This window comes from Oxyura jamaicensis, chromosome 7, assembly GCF_011077185.1.
Source record: "Oxyura jamaicensis isolate SHBP4307 breed ruddy duck chromosome 7, BPBGC_Ojam_1.0, whole genome shotgun sequence".
In the NCBI taxonomy this organism is placed as follows: Eukaryota; Metazoa; Chordata; class Aves; order Anseriformes; family Anatidae; genus Oxyura; species Oxyura jamaicensis.
The window spans coordinates 14841049-14855305 of record NC_048899.1 but is presented as its reverse complement, the minus strand read 5'-3'; the positions used below and the strand labels follow the sequence as shown (position 1 = coordinate 14855305).

The window sequence follows — 14257 nt, the reverse complement described above, 5'->3', positions numbered from 1 at the left end:
CTGAGCAAATCTCAACAAAATTTCAAGCCAGCTTTGAAGCAACACCTTAAGCGGTACGTCCGTACACACGTGTGAAATTGCCCTTAACACAGACAGCTATGGGCTGGAGGGTCCCCAGCGTGCTGACCACTGCCACACAACAGCTTAAGCAGAGAGTCAGAGCGACGTTTAAACTGGTCCAGCCAAACAATTCAGGAGCTCACAACACAACATTACGAGCAGGATAGTAATTTATACTGAAATACAGGAAGGTCATTAATATACGACCATTCTTCTTCTCTTTGTCAGAGACATTTCACGTTAGCAGGCGTGCAGACAGTTCTGCTGGTCAGGACTTTTTGAGAGCTCTAAGTCATCAGCGTGAGGAAATTCGGTCACCCTCAGATTTATTGCTTACCACCACCTGAGGCACCACGTAACGGTTCTGCCATGTACTTAAAGTGTACCTGACATTACCTTGTGCATTCCACTTTGTGAGAGGACAGCACCACTTTATTATTATTATTATTAACCAGAAAATGTTCTGACAGTGTGACTTCTATGTTTAAAACTAACTCAAATTGCTCGTAACAGTAATAAAATCAAAAATCTACAGCTATCAGTTCTGCCTGAAGTGCATACTGCGTTTTTTAAATTCCCATGGATAAAAGATTAGATTAACAAACTAGGGTGATGTAACAGCAAGACAAGTGACTTAAATCTACAAATGCGGAACAAGGTATTTCCCCATCACTCTGAAAAAAGGCTACTTTTTCTTACAAAGGAAAACAAAAGCAACCAACTGCAAGTAAAACCCAGTAAAAGCTATAAAAACAGATGTTTGGGGTGGTGTTCTTGGGTGCCATGAATTTCAACAGAATGCTTTTCCCTGTTGGCACAGGATGGAAAGCAGTAAGTCAGATTTTACGTACAGAACACAAAAACTGGTCCTATAGTGGTTGACCAGACCAACATTTCCTTGGTGCTGCCATTACGAGAAACGGTGCCTCATGAAACAACTGGCACGAGACGAGGCAGAGCAGAGGGTGTCACAGCAGCATCCCCCAGCATGGGGATCAATCACACTGCCTGCAGCAGGGAGATGTGGGTTTTGCCAGCCTGGATTCTAGCAGAACTCACAACTCTTATCCTCACTGGGCTGACTGATGAGCTTTGTGAGAGCAGAGTGGGAATGCTGACAAGAGCCAGCGCTCACCGCTACAAGGCCTGGCTCCTCTTGTTCTTCTTTGGTGAAGCCCCTGCCTGACCCACACCAGCACTGGGCACCCTCTGGCAGATCCACACCCTCCTGCTTTTGGGCACTGGGATTAAAGATCAGAGCAGCTGCTATCATTTTGTGTCTTTTAAGTTATCATTTGAAACAAACAACAAAAAAATCTATTTTCTGTTATATTACAACTTCCCTAAGCACACATGACTTGTTTTCCCTTCTTCCTTTTTTTTTTTTTTTTTTTTTTATTAAAGTAATCCCTTCCAAATAGCATTCACATGTAAATGGAAACTAAACTTTACATATTCTTAAAAACACCAATAAAAATGGTTTCTTGTTAGTCTTCCAACTTGCTGGACACAGCAAAAAGCATTCATCTTACCAAACAGACTGGCTTTTTTAAACAGCATATTATCTGAATTTAAATCAATCATTTTAGGCTAATATATCCTACAAGATTTTAAAGCTAATAGATCTCAGGCTCTCACACCTCATTTTTATTCACAGATTGAAAGGTGAAAATAAGCATTTCTTCTATTTCAATTCCCAACCCATTTCTCAACTTCAAATGAAATACTTAATGAACTATACTAGTTGAATAAACTGACACAAAGAAAATATTCTCTGCACCTGCAAAAGAGGCCAGGCTGCCAAAAGCTGGTTTAGCACTTCAGCTAGCATCAGTTACAGGTGCTTAGGCAGTGACTTTTCCACAGTTCAATGGCTTGACTTTCTTTAAAAACTTTGGCAGCTAAATTGTACAGCCTGAATATCACTTTGGTAGCATTTTATTACTGGCAGTGGAACACTGAAATGTATTTTTGAATATCTTAATGGTATTTGAAAGGAGTATAACAATTTAAGGCATTGATATCCATTTCTGTAATATGTAAATATGGTTTGTGCTTTACATATATGATATAAATATATATGTGATCTAAATTAAGATTTCAATCTTTTTTTTAAAAAATCTTTCCTTCAAAATAATTCCTATTATGATTATGTTGTATTCTGGTGACGGTAAACCAATTTTAGCCTCAAATGTCAATCTTATTCCTGCCAGTTTAGAAGACAACATTCAGATAAAATAGTGAAACTTCTGCAACTCAAGGTGTCTGGTGAGGTTTCGAGGAGCGAGAAGAACACATCGCTGAGGTACACCTGGTGTGGCCAAGCACCTGGCCAGCCCGTTATCCCCCACCTCACTGTGGTCCAAATACACAAATACAGGGAGGGGGCATAAGAGCAAGGACAAAGTGGCGTATGCTACCAGCTTGCAAAAATAAATGGTTGAAAGGCTTCCAAATCAGAGCAGCATCCAGTCCACCATATGTTAAGTCTCCGATGAGCCACTTTCTGTGAATTTGTCTAATTCCACTTCACCTCATTGATTTTTGGCCCATAACACTGAATTACAGAATTTAGCTGAACGCTTCACGAAAGAGGTAGCTTGGGGATGTTTTTCTTTTTAATCTGTTGAATGATCGTTTGTTTGGTACTCCTAATTTTTATGTGGTGAGGAAACTGAATCATCATTCCCTCTTAATCCATCCTAGTATTTAAAACAGTAAGATGACTGTTTCTATAGGAAAGTTAAGAATAGACACAATCATCAAAAGGTCATTTTTCCCTTTTAGCTGGAAGGCTAAAAAGAGTTGACCAGAAATACCGTACAAGATTCATCCTCATCTCAAATCTAGTGAGCACAATATTCTGCTTTTACTTAATGCCTATAGTAAACTGACTTCCCTGTAATGAAGTAGTGAGTTACGAAGGAAACAAAACACAAATCAGCAGCCACTGTGTCTATGGGAAAACTGTGCAACATACTGGGAGGGAGGTGCAGCTTTTGCCAGCTACATTCAGAAGTAAATACACAACTCTCCTTTTCACTTGGCTGAGATTCTAGATTTCTGCTTTGAGAAACAATCAGAATCTCAAGTGGCACTTCAAAGTAAGGAGCCAAAAAAATTAACTATCAGCTGAGGCTCTTTGAAGGGTAAATAAAACAGAAAGCAATGAGAAAGAGCCACGTGGCAATGGGCAAACTTGCTGAGTCATTTAACTGTTACTTGTAATTTTTCTATTGACAACTTCTGTAAAGATGTGTTCATCTGTATAGTGGAACACGGTCATATGAAAGCAAACAGCTAACAAAACTATTGGTGAATGAACAATGCAGAACTGTGTAGAACTATACTAATTTGGTTTCTTAAGCAAAAAAGGATGATTGCCTACCTCAAGACCTTTATTTGAAGTCTTATTTTTACCCTGAATAATTTCCAACTATCATTTGGCCAAGCTTAGTAGGTTCATTTTCAACCTGAAATAGATTTCACTGCATTGCCTCCTACCTGGTAATGCAGCACACAGAGATTTATAAATACACACTCACACCCTCACACTCCTTTGTACTGCCTAGTTCTAGAGTGTACTGATGGAGACTGTACTATAGCTATTCAGTAAGATATTACACTACATCCTTTCCAAACCTCCAGTTGCAAATATTTAGCTTACTTAGGTGGGTTGTTCTGTTTGTTTTAAGCAGTATTACCTTTGAGGCTAGCTATGCATCAGAATAATACCCAAATAATCACACAAACAGCAATATTGCAAAAGCAGTAAAATAAGGAAAATCTTAGGAAATCCACTGAATAAACAAGTATCAAAAAGCAGTATCGAGTTTTGTGATAGAATTCATTCCATCATTCTGAGCCCCATTCATCACCATCCCCCAAAATTGTCCCTGAGGCAATAAAAGGCTGGAAATGAATATTTCGGCTGGAGAGCTACTTCAGGAAAATGTGGAACTTGTGATTGAAAATATTTTTCTCCTTACTTATCATATTTTCAAGGGAATAATTCCTTACCCCAAAGTAACATATATTAAAGCAAGTGCAAAGGGAGTATAAGCAAGGGGAATAATGGATGAGAAAATCGCTGGGGAAATCAGAGGCACAGGGGCTATTAGAAAGAAGAGGGGGCCTCTTTGGTAACCTACTATGCACATAAATTTAGTACCTACACTGCTACTAAATTTTTGACTATGGGGAAAGGAAGGGCGGGCTGGTTTGTTTTCTAAACAGATAAAAAATACGTGGAATTTTTTTTAATGTATTTATTTATATATATATATATATATATATAAATGCTTTGTAGAAAATATTGCTGTATTGTTTTTGCTGCAATATAAACTTCAGCTATGCTGGTGCAAAGCTCATTTCCATGAATCAAGGACAACTAAGTAATACCAAGCTTAAGTCATGAGGTCAAAATATACCAAGCCTGCACTCTGACTGAAATGAAAAGATATCTTCAAACCTTTAGCTTGCCCGAGAACAGAAGCCATTTGTTTTAAGAACACAAGTAGACTTTAATTGATCATCACAATTCTTTAAACCAGATTAAACCAAATGCCACGGAGGAGAAAAATCCATCAAGTCCAGTGGCATCCTCACAACACCTGTGACAAACTGCACAGAGCAATGCATGATATCACTGCTCTAAGAGCAGCTGTTGGGCACAGAGAAAAAATAAAATTGTATTTGCTTAAGGAAATAAACAGTATTGCCTCAAACCACAGAAGACAGCATGTGCTTCTACAATGCTTTTTTTAAAAAAAAAATAAAATACAAAATATTAATTTTCCCTGAATTGCGCAGAAGAGAATTACACTCAGTGTACTGACAAACATCAGTACACTCTGCCAATAAACTGACATTGCAAGATTAAGTTGAACAAAATAGCTCTTATATAAGAAAAAAATCTTTCCATCTTTGAAGCAGCACGTATGCTGTATACAAGCAATAGCAACATTTTGTCAAATAGTTTCAGTTCATATCTGTTTTCATAACATTAAAAAAAGCATAATCATACATATTTCTCTATTTAAAAATGCACTGTCTGCATATCCACCACACAGCATTTCAACGCCAACTTGAAAGAGGACTAACCAAATATATGCTGTTCACAATGCTCCAAGACTACTTCAATACCTCCACTTCAGACCAGCTGAGAAAGAGAGTGAGGATTTCTTCCCGAGTTCTGAAGTCACTCAGGAAGCGTTAACAGCCCCTATCCCAGCGTAGGGATCAGCTCTGCCAGACACACCAAGGGAAAGACATCCAAAACATGACTTCAGACTGAGTCAGAGTGCTCAGGACACAAAGGATTTCAGCCACCAAAAAAAAAAAAAAAAAAAAAACATGGAAGAAGTAACTGTCTAATAAAAAATTATTTCCCCCACCATTGCTATCTCCATCTAGCCAGTAAGGGCTTTAGGAGCAGGTATAACATACAATTAACTTACCTGCATCAAATACAGGATTCATTAAAAAGACAATTTTAAGGCAGTATCTTAAGTACCTTTTCTAAAATCTGTGCTGATTCTCTCATGCTTAAGAATGACAGCACTTAGATGTTTCACATGCTTCATGTTTCATCAAGCTCCAAGTGTTCTCTGAGCAGATCACTAAATGTTCACTGTTTTTACATAGAACTATGTATCTGGTTTCACAGCACACAGAACATCCAACAGAAACTAACAGACAGAACAGTTCCACAATCTGTCAATTGATTTAACGATGGACTTCCTACATATCATCCCTAAAGGCCTTCTGCAGAAATATACTCTAAAAGGCCAAACACGTGACAGCTCTTGAAAGAGCTTCACCATGTAAAGTACCAATGCTTGCTCTCTATGTATGTATTTAATCACGTTCTTGTTCCTGAAATAAAGATAGCTTTTAAAAATTATTAGTATTTATATCTGCTAGCAAGGTTGAATCAATTCAATAATTAGGCAGCCAGACTACTGTGGTTCATGCATCAATGATATTGATGCAGCCACATTCTCCTACCTCTTCACATATATTTCAATTTGCCTCTAATGGATACAGGAACTTAATTTAAGGTACAGGGACTTATACAGGAAAGATAAAGGCAAAATTTAAGTCTAAAGAACTGTTATCAGTGATGAAAAGTCCAGAAGAGAAAACAACTACATTTCAGACTGCAGACCAGGTTTACAAGACTGACAGGTAGAAAATCTGTTTTTATTTTACACTAGGTAAATGAAAATCTGGAAGAGAACCATGAAGACAAACATTATATTTATGCTCTCCATTTTAAGAAACAAGCACCCATTTTAATTTCAAATGTATATCAGTATAGCACTGAAAATGAAGTAGAAGCCTAATTGGCTGCTCTTAGCATGCTGTATTTCATCTCTAGACTCTATAGTGCAGGGATTCCATAAATGCTACAAAAACTAAATGATCTGGTAGCTTAATGGTAAGCTCAAGAGTACTAGCATTTAACTGTTTCACATAAAATTGCATTAAGCTGAAATTCCTCTTCTCTCCAGCCTTCAGCTTGTGTTCAACAGCACAGCAGAAAAACTGCTTTTAAAGTTTTATTATTATTATTATTATTAATTTTTTGGTATAGTTCAGAGGTACACGGACAATGTACTACTACTAGTACATCTACTTTCCAAAACATGCTAAAAAACATGGATTACACCATGTTGTTCTAAAATAACCAATAAACGATGTGGCAAACCATCCAAAAATCAGACCTTTAGCCACAAACTTTTCCATACATCATGGCTATCAAAATCAGTGAAGATACATAAAAGATAAAAACTTAATTCTTATGACAAGAATAAGCCTCTCCGAAGATATCTTCATATGAGAAACTCCTGTGTCATTAAAGAGATTTTGCTATATTCACCAGAATATAGAAAGAACCAAAATGACCCATTAAAACAGAAATTTGAATCTAAAAAGTTCCATGCAGCTTGGATTAAAATACTTTCTACAACAGACAAAAATGAGCACAGACTTCCATCAGAAGTCATGTTATGCAGCCACAAACAATGAACTTCATTAGAAGTTATATTTTAGCTCATTCTTTTATCAGCCTTTTCCTTTAGATTGCAATTAAACAGGCAACTGAACATTCAGTTTCTGAAATCAAAACCAGACTCCTCTACAACATGAGTAGAACAACTAGAGGTAGTTTTTCTATCTTTATGCCACCCACTTACATCCAGAAATTTTATTGCACATCATTACAAGACTGCCAAGAATATTCAAGAAATACAGGGTGAATTGGTCAACGAGCTCTAGTGAAATGTAGACAAGTCTCTCTTGAACAGTATTCATTTGCCAAAGGCTGTCAGTATACTACTGCTTTACAGACAGACAGGAAGAGGATTCACCCTCAGTAAGTTTTTGAAAGTTTCCATATCTAGTATCCAGGTGACAGCTTAGCCCACTGTCAATCCAAGAAAGTAATTCAAACTGCTTTGTGTCCAACTTACAAGACTGTCTCTCTTTTTAATTTGAAACCAGCGTTTGAACTCTTGGCCTTCCAGGCACGTTGAACCAGTGCACAGGACCAGAGTTGCAGCACCTCATGCAGTGCTCTCTGATCCAAGAGGGAATTAAACAGAAACCTCTCCCACTCACAATTTGCTCACTTGGAAGTTGGATAGTCAAAACAGGACTCTGTTGTGCAACTTCTTCAATGACAAAGAGATGAAATGTTTGCAGCCCAAATCTCCAAAACATGGGACATGCTCAGGTAAAAAAATATGTATGTATATTTGCACACAGGTGTTTACACTCATTATAGCGATATTTTTAAACAAAAATGGTATTTTTTTCCCACTGATTTTCTTGTTAGAAAAACTGTGAATAGGTTTCATCTCTTGAGCTCTCAGAAGATTATAATGAAGAATTGTCAGTAACTTACCTGCTCAAAGAAAGGAGAAGAAAGATCCCAGCTATATGGATGGGCTTAAGATAGAGTAAGATAACAAAGCTCAGGTGCAAATTCGCTATGCACAGTTACGGAGTTCAGCACCAATTGTTCAAAAGCACAGCTTTTGTCACTACAATTATCTTCACTGAATTGTAAGGCAAATAATCGGGCACTAAAAAAATCTATAAATACTTCAAATCACGAACAGAAAATAATAAAAAGTGATACATATTGGTTAAAACTGGAAAATGAACATGCATGATATACATACCCAGTTTTAGGGCAGAAGGAGTCACTTCAATCTCACCCCCAATCGGTTGAAAGGCAGCCAACTGAGCCGCTACCTCTGCCTCAAAAGGGTCTGGGCTACTTCTGTCTGCCACACTGCCGTTGGTGCCATCACTCTTACAGTGAGGTTCTTCCTCATCATAAACAGCAATCAGCTATCAAAACAAAAGAAAACACCATTTGTATATTTAAAGTATTCCCCAAATTTTCTCTTATGTTTTTAATGCAAAAATTATCAGTTTTGGGAGTACAAAACCAATGATCTTATTTGAGAACAGCTAACCATGAGCATACAGATTTAGGAAAGCACATACAACTGTGTTTAAATCCATTGACTCCAATATGACTTGAGTACATGCTCCAGCATTGCCCTGTGCTGGCGTGCTTTTCTCAGAATTAGCATGCTATGATTAGGGAGCATCTTATGTTGTTCCAAACATTTACAGTTGAACATACTTAAGCACACAAACCAGTGTTTAAGTCTTGTGGGTGCAAGCACATTCTGTTTTTTAACATTGTAATGCTACTGACTGACACAGAGGGCAGAGGTAGCACAGCCATGGATGCTGTATGGAGTACACAGATAAAGCTTTGATTTATAATTACATAATGATTATGTTCCAAGGACAAGTTCTATCCAGCACAGCGACAGAGAGGGGAGCTCTGTTAATCCCCAATCCTACGCCTCTGTAAGAGTGCAAGGTACACACACACGCACGCTTGTAGGCTCCCACCATAAATCTATCAATAGCCTCTTCCCATTCCCTCCTGCAGGCTTATACCAGATACTTTACTTCTGAAAGCTGGCCTCACTCACCTGTTCTTCCACAACCTCAGGCCAGCAGGAAAGCCACAAATAAATATGGACAAGCTGCAAAGTCTGCTATCCAAACTCACATTAATGATGGTGTGAAAATGATGAAAACCACCAGAATCATTTTTCCTCGGCTAGCCTGGCCTACAAGAAATTTTGTCTTGAACCGTACTAATATGTCATCAGATAATGTATATTAGATACAGGTTCATCAACAAGTGACTCAGACACGTGTGCTTGCTGTTAGAGTTCCAGGAGCTGGCTAAAAGACAAAAAGGATGACTTCCCAAAGAACCTACACAAATTACAAGACTGGCTGCTCCCAACCAACAAGACACTTGACATCCCAGAGCCCTCTCCAGGAGGGCAGGAGAGGACTGCAGCAGCACTTTTCCCGCCCAGTGCCTTATGTGGCACAGCTCTCCTGCCATACGATGACAAGCACTTTGCCAAGTAAGCACGTACAAGTTGGCTTTACCTTCAGGTATCCATTTGTTTTGCTTTTTCTCAACTCATTAGGACTAACAAATACATACTTTCTCTATAAAAATATTAGTAGATTAAATCTCCTTTGACACTTCCAAGACATGTGTCAAAAACTATATCCTGTGATAAGCAGCATACTGAAACAAAGAGACAAACATTTAAAGGACCTCATTTGCCTAAGGGAAGAAATGAATGTATGAGAGGGAAAGGAAAGGAAAAAATGCAAACAAAAATCCTGAAGGAAGGATGCTTCTAAGGAATAAACTGACATTTTCAGGTCTTTCTCTCATTTATAATTTGGTTGCTAGAAATATGTCAGCTCATATTTACCAATGCATATTTCAGAAACGCACAGAACACCTTAAATTATTAGGTAGAAAACTGGTTCTCCTTTTTCATATGGAAGCTGTTTCCTTTCCACAGCCAAACAAATAGCTCTTAGAGCACACAATTTAGTTTTTATTTTCCAAAGCTTATGGGAAACATTAATTTCAGTACCAAAGACTACACTCCTTGTACTTTATTACTGCATGGCAAGGAAACTACCCAGGTATTCACACCACATTCACCGCCACGCCATCCCTACGCTTCACACCTACATAGCCATAAAAGCACATTTGGAGCCAGACACCAAGACACCACGGCAAGAAACCTAGGGTACCTCTTGTTTGTTATTAAAATGAGCATCTATGTTGCCGCTGTTATGGAAGTCCATCAGTGCTTCTTACTGCTGTCATTCCTCAAGTGACTGTAGTGCACAGCCAGGCACTATTTTGACAGATTAAAAAAAAAAATGAAACCGTTTCTTAATGGTATGGAACACACCATTAATTAATTAATGCAACCTAGACTTAAACAGAGTGAGGAAAGGAGATACTGTAAGTACTGAATGTAGTGGTAACAAAGATCTGACATCTTTCCTCACCAAGGAAATAAAACTGCCATTTGTTTTCTAAAATGTTTATTCAGGAGAGAACTACTCCAGACCACAGCTGCAGGACAGCCTTACCAGTAGCAATCCTAACAGTATGAATATACCACTAATCAATCAAACCATTACAAATATCAGCCTCAGCCTTTCAAAGGAAATAAATACAATTAAGGTTATGTAAATCAGCTATTCAAAAATAATTGTTGTAATTGACTTCTCGTTTCCAGTATGGAAAATTTGTTAATTGGAATAGACTGTAAACCCCTCCTGAAGAAAAGAACTTTGGGATACATTAAGAAGTCTCCCACAAATCTGTCATAACATTATTTGCAATATAAGTTCAATATTTACAAATATCGAGAGTTCAGTAGGCCAGCTGATTTTTTTGACACAAATCAAGATAGTACTCTAGACATTTGTGAACTGCAGAAGTTATACACGTACTCTGTTGTGGTTTTATATGCTTGCTGTACTTAAGCATCTCAGCTATTTTTCTAAAATAGTTTAAAGAACATACCATTTTTTACTGTCAAAGATATCTATGTATTTCTGTACAGTTCAAATAGTTTTATTGCATATTGTTATAACATCTATTAAAAGGAGTTAGACTTCCACAACCTGCCAACTACGTAGATATTATCGAAAGTTAGCACTTCTGTCATTTTTGGTTATTGAACTCCTTCCTACTTATATTAACATTGCCACAACATAAAGTAGCAATAGCGAATGGTGCTATTTTCTTAGCATTTTTGTTAAACCTAATCATGGCAAATTTATCACAATGCAATTTAGTAAAGCCAAATTCTAATTTTGAATTGTGTCCTACAGCACTGCTCTTTCAATATTTTATTGATATTCCAATTAGGAAACTTGCAGAAAAGTATAAGAAAATTATGTAAAAAACAAATGACTGTATTCCCAAACACATAGAGCAACACTCACATTCAATTAAGATCAACTCTCCTATAAAAAAAAAAAAAGTGGGTAAATAAGCAAAGAGGAAAATTATGTTCTCGAGCAAAGGGGTCCAAATACAAAGCAGCAGCCTGTTTTACACAGGGGTATCGCTGCCCACTGGGAGGCAGAGAACTGATGCAACATTGCATTTAAAACTCCCCATGAGATGAAATGTTGGCACTGGTCACACGCCATGCACATGGGCAGCCATACAGAGAACTGCACACAACTTGACAAACCTTGCCTCACAGTGCTTGCCTGTTAGGCCTGGAACAACTGGCTTTCCCTTGCCCAATGCACCATTTTAAATAAAAGGTTTTGTAATTACTCCACTTTTCAAACTACACTTTTGACAACTAGATTACTGTTAATAAGGTTAAAAAGTGCGTATTTTAGACAACACTATTTCCTTTTCTATCCAAAACACCAGGCATGTACACAAAGTTCTAGGAAAAAAATGATAAAATAAAAACTTGCTTGCAATTAAATTAATCAGCTTTCAGTTACTGTCAGGATAAAATTCCTATGACAAGTTCCCAGTCATAAGCTAGCACCAGTACGTGATTGATGAGATATGACTTTCAACAGCTAGAATGATGCATTCAAAAGCACCAGGAAGAGTTAAATACTCAACACGTACAGAATCTCTAATGTAAGTTGGATGGAAATTTTTCCTCAATTCTTCTACACTCATAGCTTCTATTTCTTCTCTCACTATGGACAAGGAAAGCTAGTAAAATTGTCCATTCGTTCAAGACATGTTTGTTTACTGTCCTGATACTGCTAGTTCACGACCTCAATTCTCATTTAAGAGAAAAACATGAATTTTTAAATATATTGTTTAAAACTGTATCTATACTTCTGACTGCCAGTACTCCTATGGGAGTGATAATTAGATACTTATAAAAAGATGTGGAAAAAATCTATTTTTTTGTCAATTAGTAAAGACTTTTCACACAGAGCACTCACATCTCCACAAAGAACTGTTCAGAGGGGGGTGAATTAACAGCTCAGCAACTGTTTCACTAAGCCTCATGACATACAGAGAAATGATGGCTCAAGCTACAGCAGAAAATTAAGTTCACCACGGTATCACGTTACCTTGCTCTCTGACCCCTGAATTTGGGATCTCTAGGATTTAATTATGTATTTATCCCTGCACATATATGACAGACAGAAAGACACAGGGTGTTTCTATATGTAACGTGTTGATGCCTGCAAACAGCTAGAGTTCAAAATGAAAATAAAAAGATCAAAGGTGTTTGCACCTGCAAGCCACCAGACACACACAGATGGAGGCAGGCTGCAGCTGACAGCAGCTGAAAACAGCCTCCATATGGCCAATGCAGAAAATGCAGAAAGGAGAAAGGAGAAGGGATTCCCCCCTTTGCCCCCCCCCCCTTTTTTTTTGGAATATATATTTTTTTCTTTTCTTTCTTCATTTCTTTCAACAAGGCTATGTTTGGCCAGGTCTTTCAACTTCCTGCCCTCAAAGACATCCAAGCACCAGCAACAACACATGATGAAGGCAAAGTTACCTCTTCTGAGAGGCCACCTTAAGTTCAAGATGAGACCTCTACACGGAGGCCATGCTGGCCTGCCTTGCCTCCTTCGCCACCCGCTGCCTCCTGCCACTCCTTCACACAAATGGGGCTACTTTCTGGAGTCAGCTCAGGGAACTGAACCAGGAAGAAAAGCAGCTCTCAGCCTGCACGCTGCTTCAGCTCTGCCAGCCACACAAAGCAAGCTCCCGTCAACACGTGGCCTGGTGGCCGTCTCCTCAGCACAGCGCAGGCCGCAAGGCTGCAGAAGCTGCACCTGGCTGTCTCGTTTAACAGAGGCAGACACGTGGAGAGCACACCCATGTAACGTGTGTGTGTGTCGTGACACTGGAGCACAACAGCAGGACTGATGTTTCCGTGGTTCTTTAAAGGAGCTGTTCTCCCTCACAGACAGACTTCTACCTTCCACATAAATCCACAAGGGGACAAGAACACTTTAGATAAAGACAAGATCTGTGTGAACATAAAACTTCAGAAAGGCACTGTGGAAACTGTCTCCACAGTGTCTTTCTGACAGAGTTCCACAAATTCATTAACGTAAAATTAGATTTTATATACTACTTATGAAAGACTTCTGTTCAAATAGTTAAAAGATTGAAGTCTAGTAATGGTAACACAGCCAGAACTAAGGTAATTAGGGTACCTCAAAAATGGATAAAAGTGTTATTTAATTTTTTTCAATTTAAAACTTTACTGGAGCTCTACAGCCTTTCTTCAATGTTCTTTCAAGGTATTCTTCTGGCATATGCTGATAAGTATTTGAAATGGTATTCTTGCAAAATAGCTTGTCTTGGAATTCCTTTAACTTAAAATAAAGGCTGTCAAAGAAAAATACCCATGTACACACCATATGGCAGCCTTCCTTCACACCTACGTATGAAAACAAATTATAGATACGTTACAGGAAAGCTATGGTGATTATCCCATCTTGTTTACCTACATGCCAGAACTATGTACACCAAAGTCTCTTTCCAAAGACCACCTGACACTTTTCATACTCCTCCTGTCCAGATTTTTCAGTATCATCTAAACGTTGCCAGAACAGAATCCTACTGCACACGGTGCAAACACCGGGAGGCTCTGCTCTCCAAGATTTGCAAGAGTTTCTTAACAGCCTGTTGTAATTTCTTGTTTACTATCATTGCTATTTATTGTTACTTTGGGAAGGTCCTCAACTAGTCTGCAAAGGTCAAAAAAACTGTATTAAGACATCATGCCTGAGAAAACATGTCCATGCATGC

General features: G+C 38.2%; 1 protein-coding gene across 1 annotated transcript in view; it reads right to left on the bottom strand.

Moving 5' to 3' along the window:
• The window catches only part of PARD3B (par-3 family cell polarity regulator beta), a 402224-nt gene that overhangs the window by 276151 nt on the left and 111816 nt on the right, over positions 1-14257 (bottom strand). The window contains exon 4 of the mRNA XM_035330820.1: positions 8250-8421. Within this exon, the coding sequence (XP_035186711.1) occupies positions 8250-8421 (172 nt within the window). The remainder of the gene's footprint in view (positions 1-8249; positions 8422-14257) is intronic.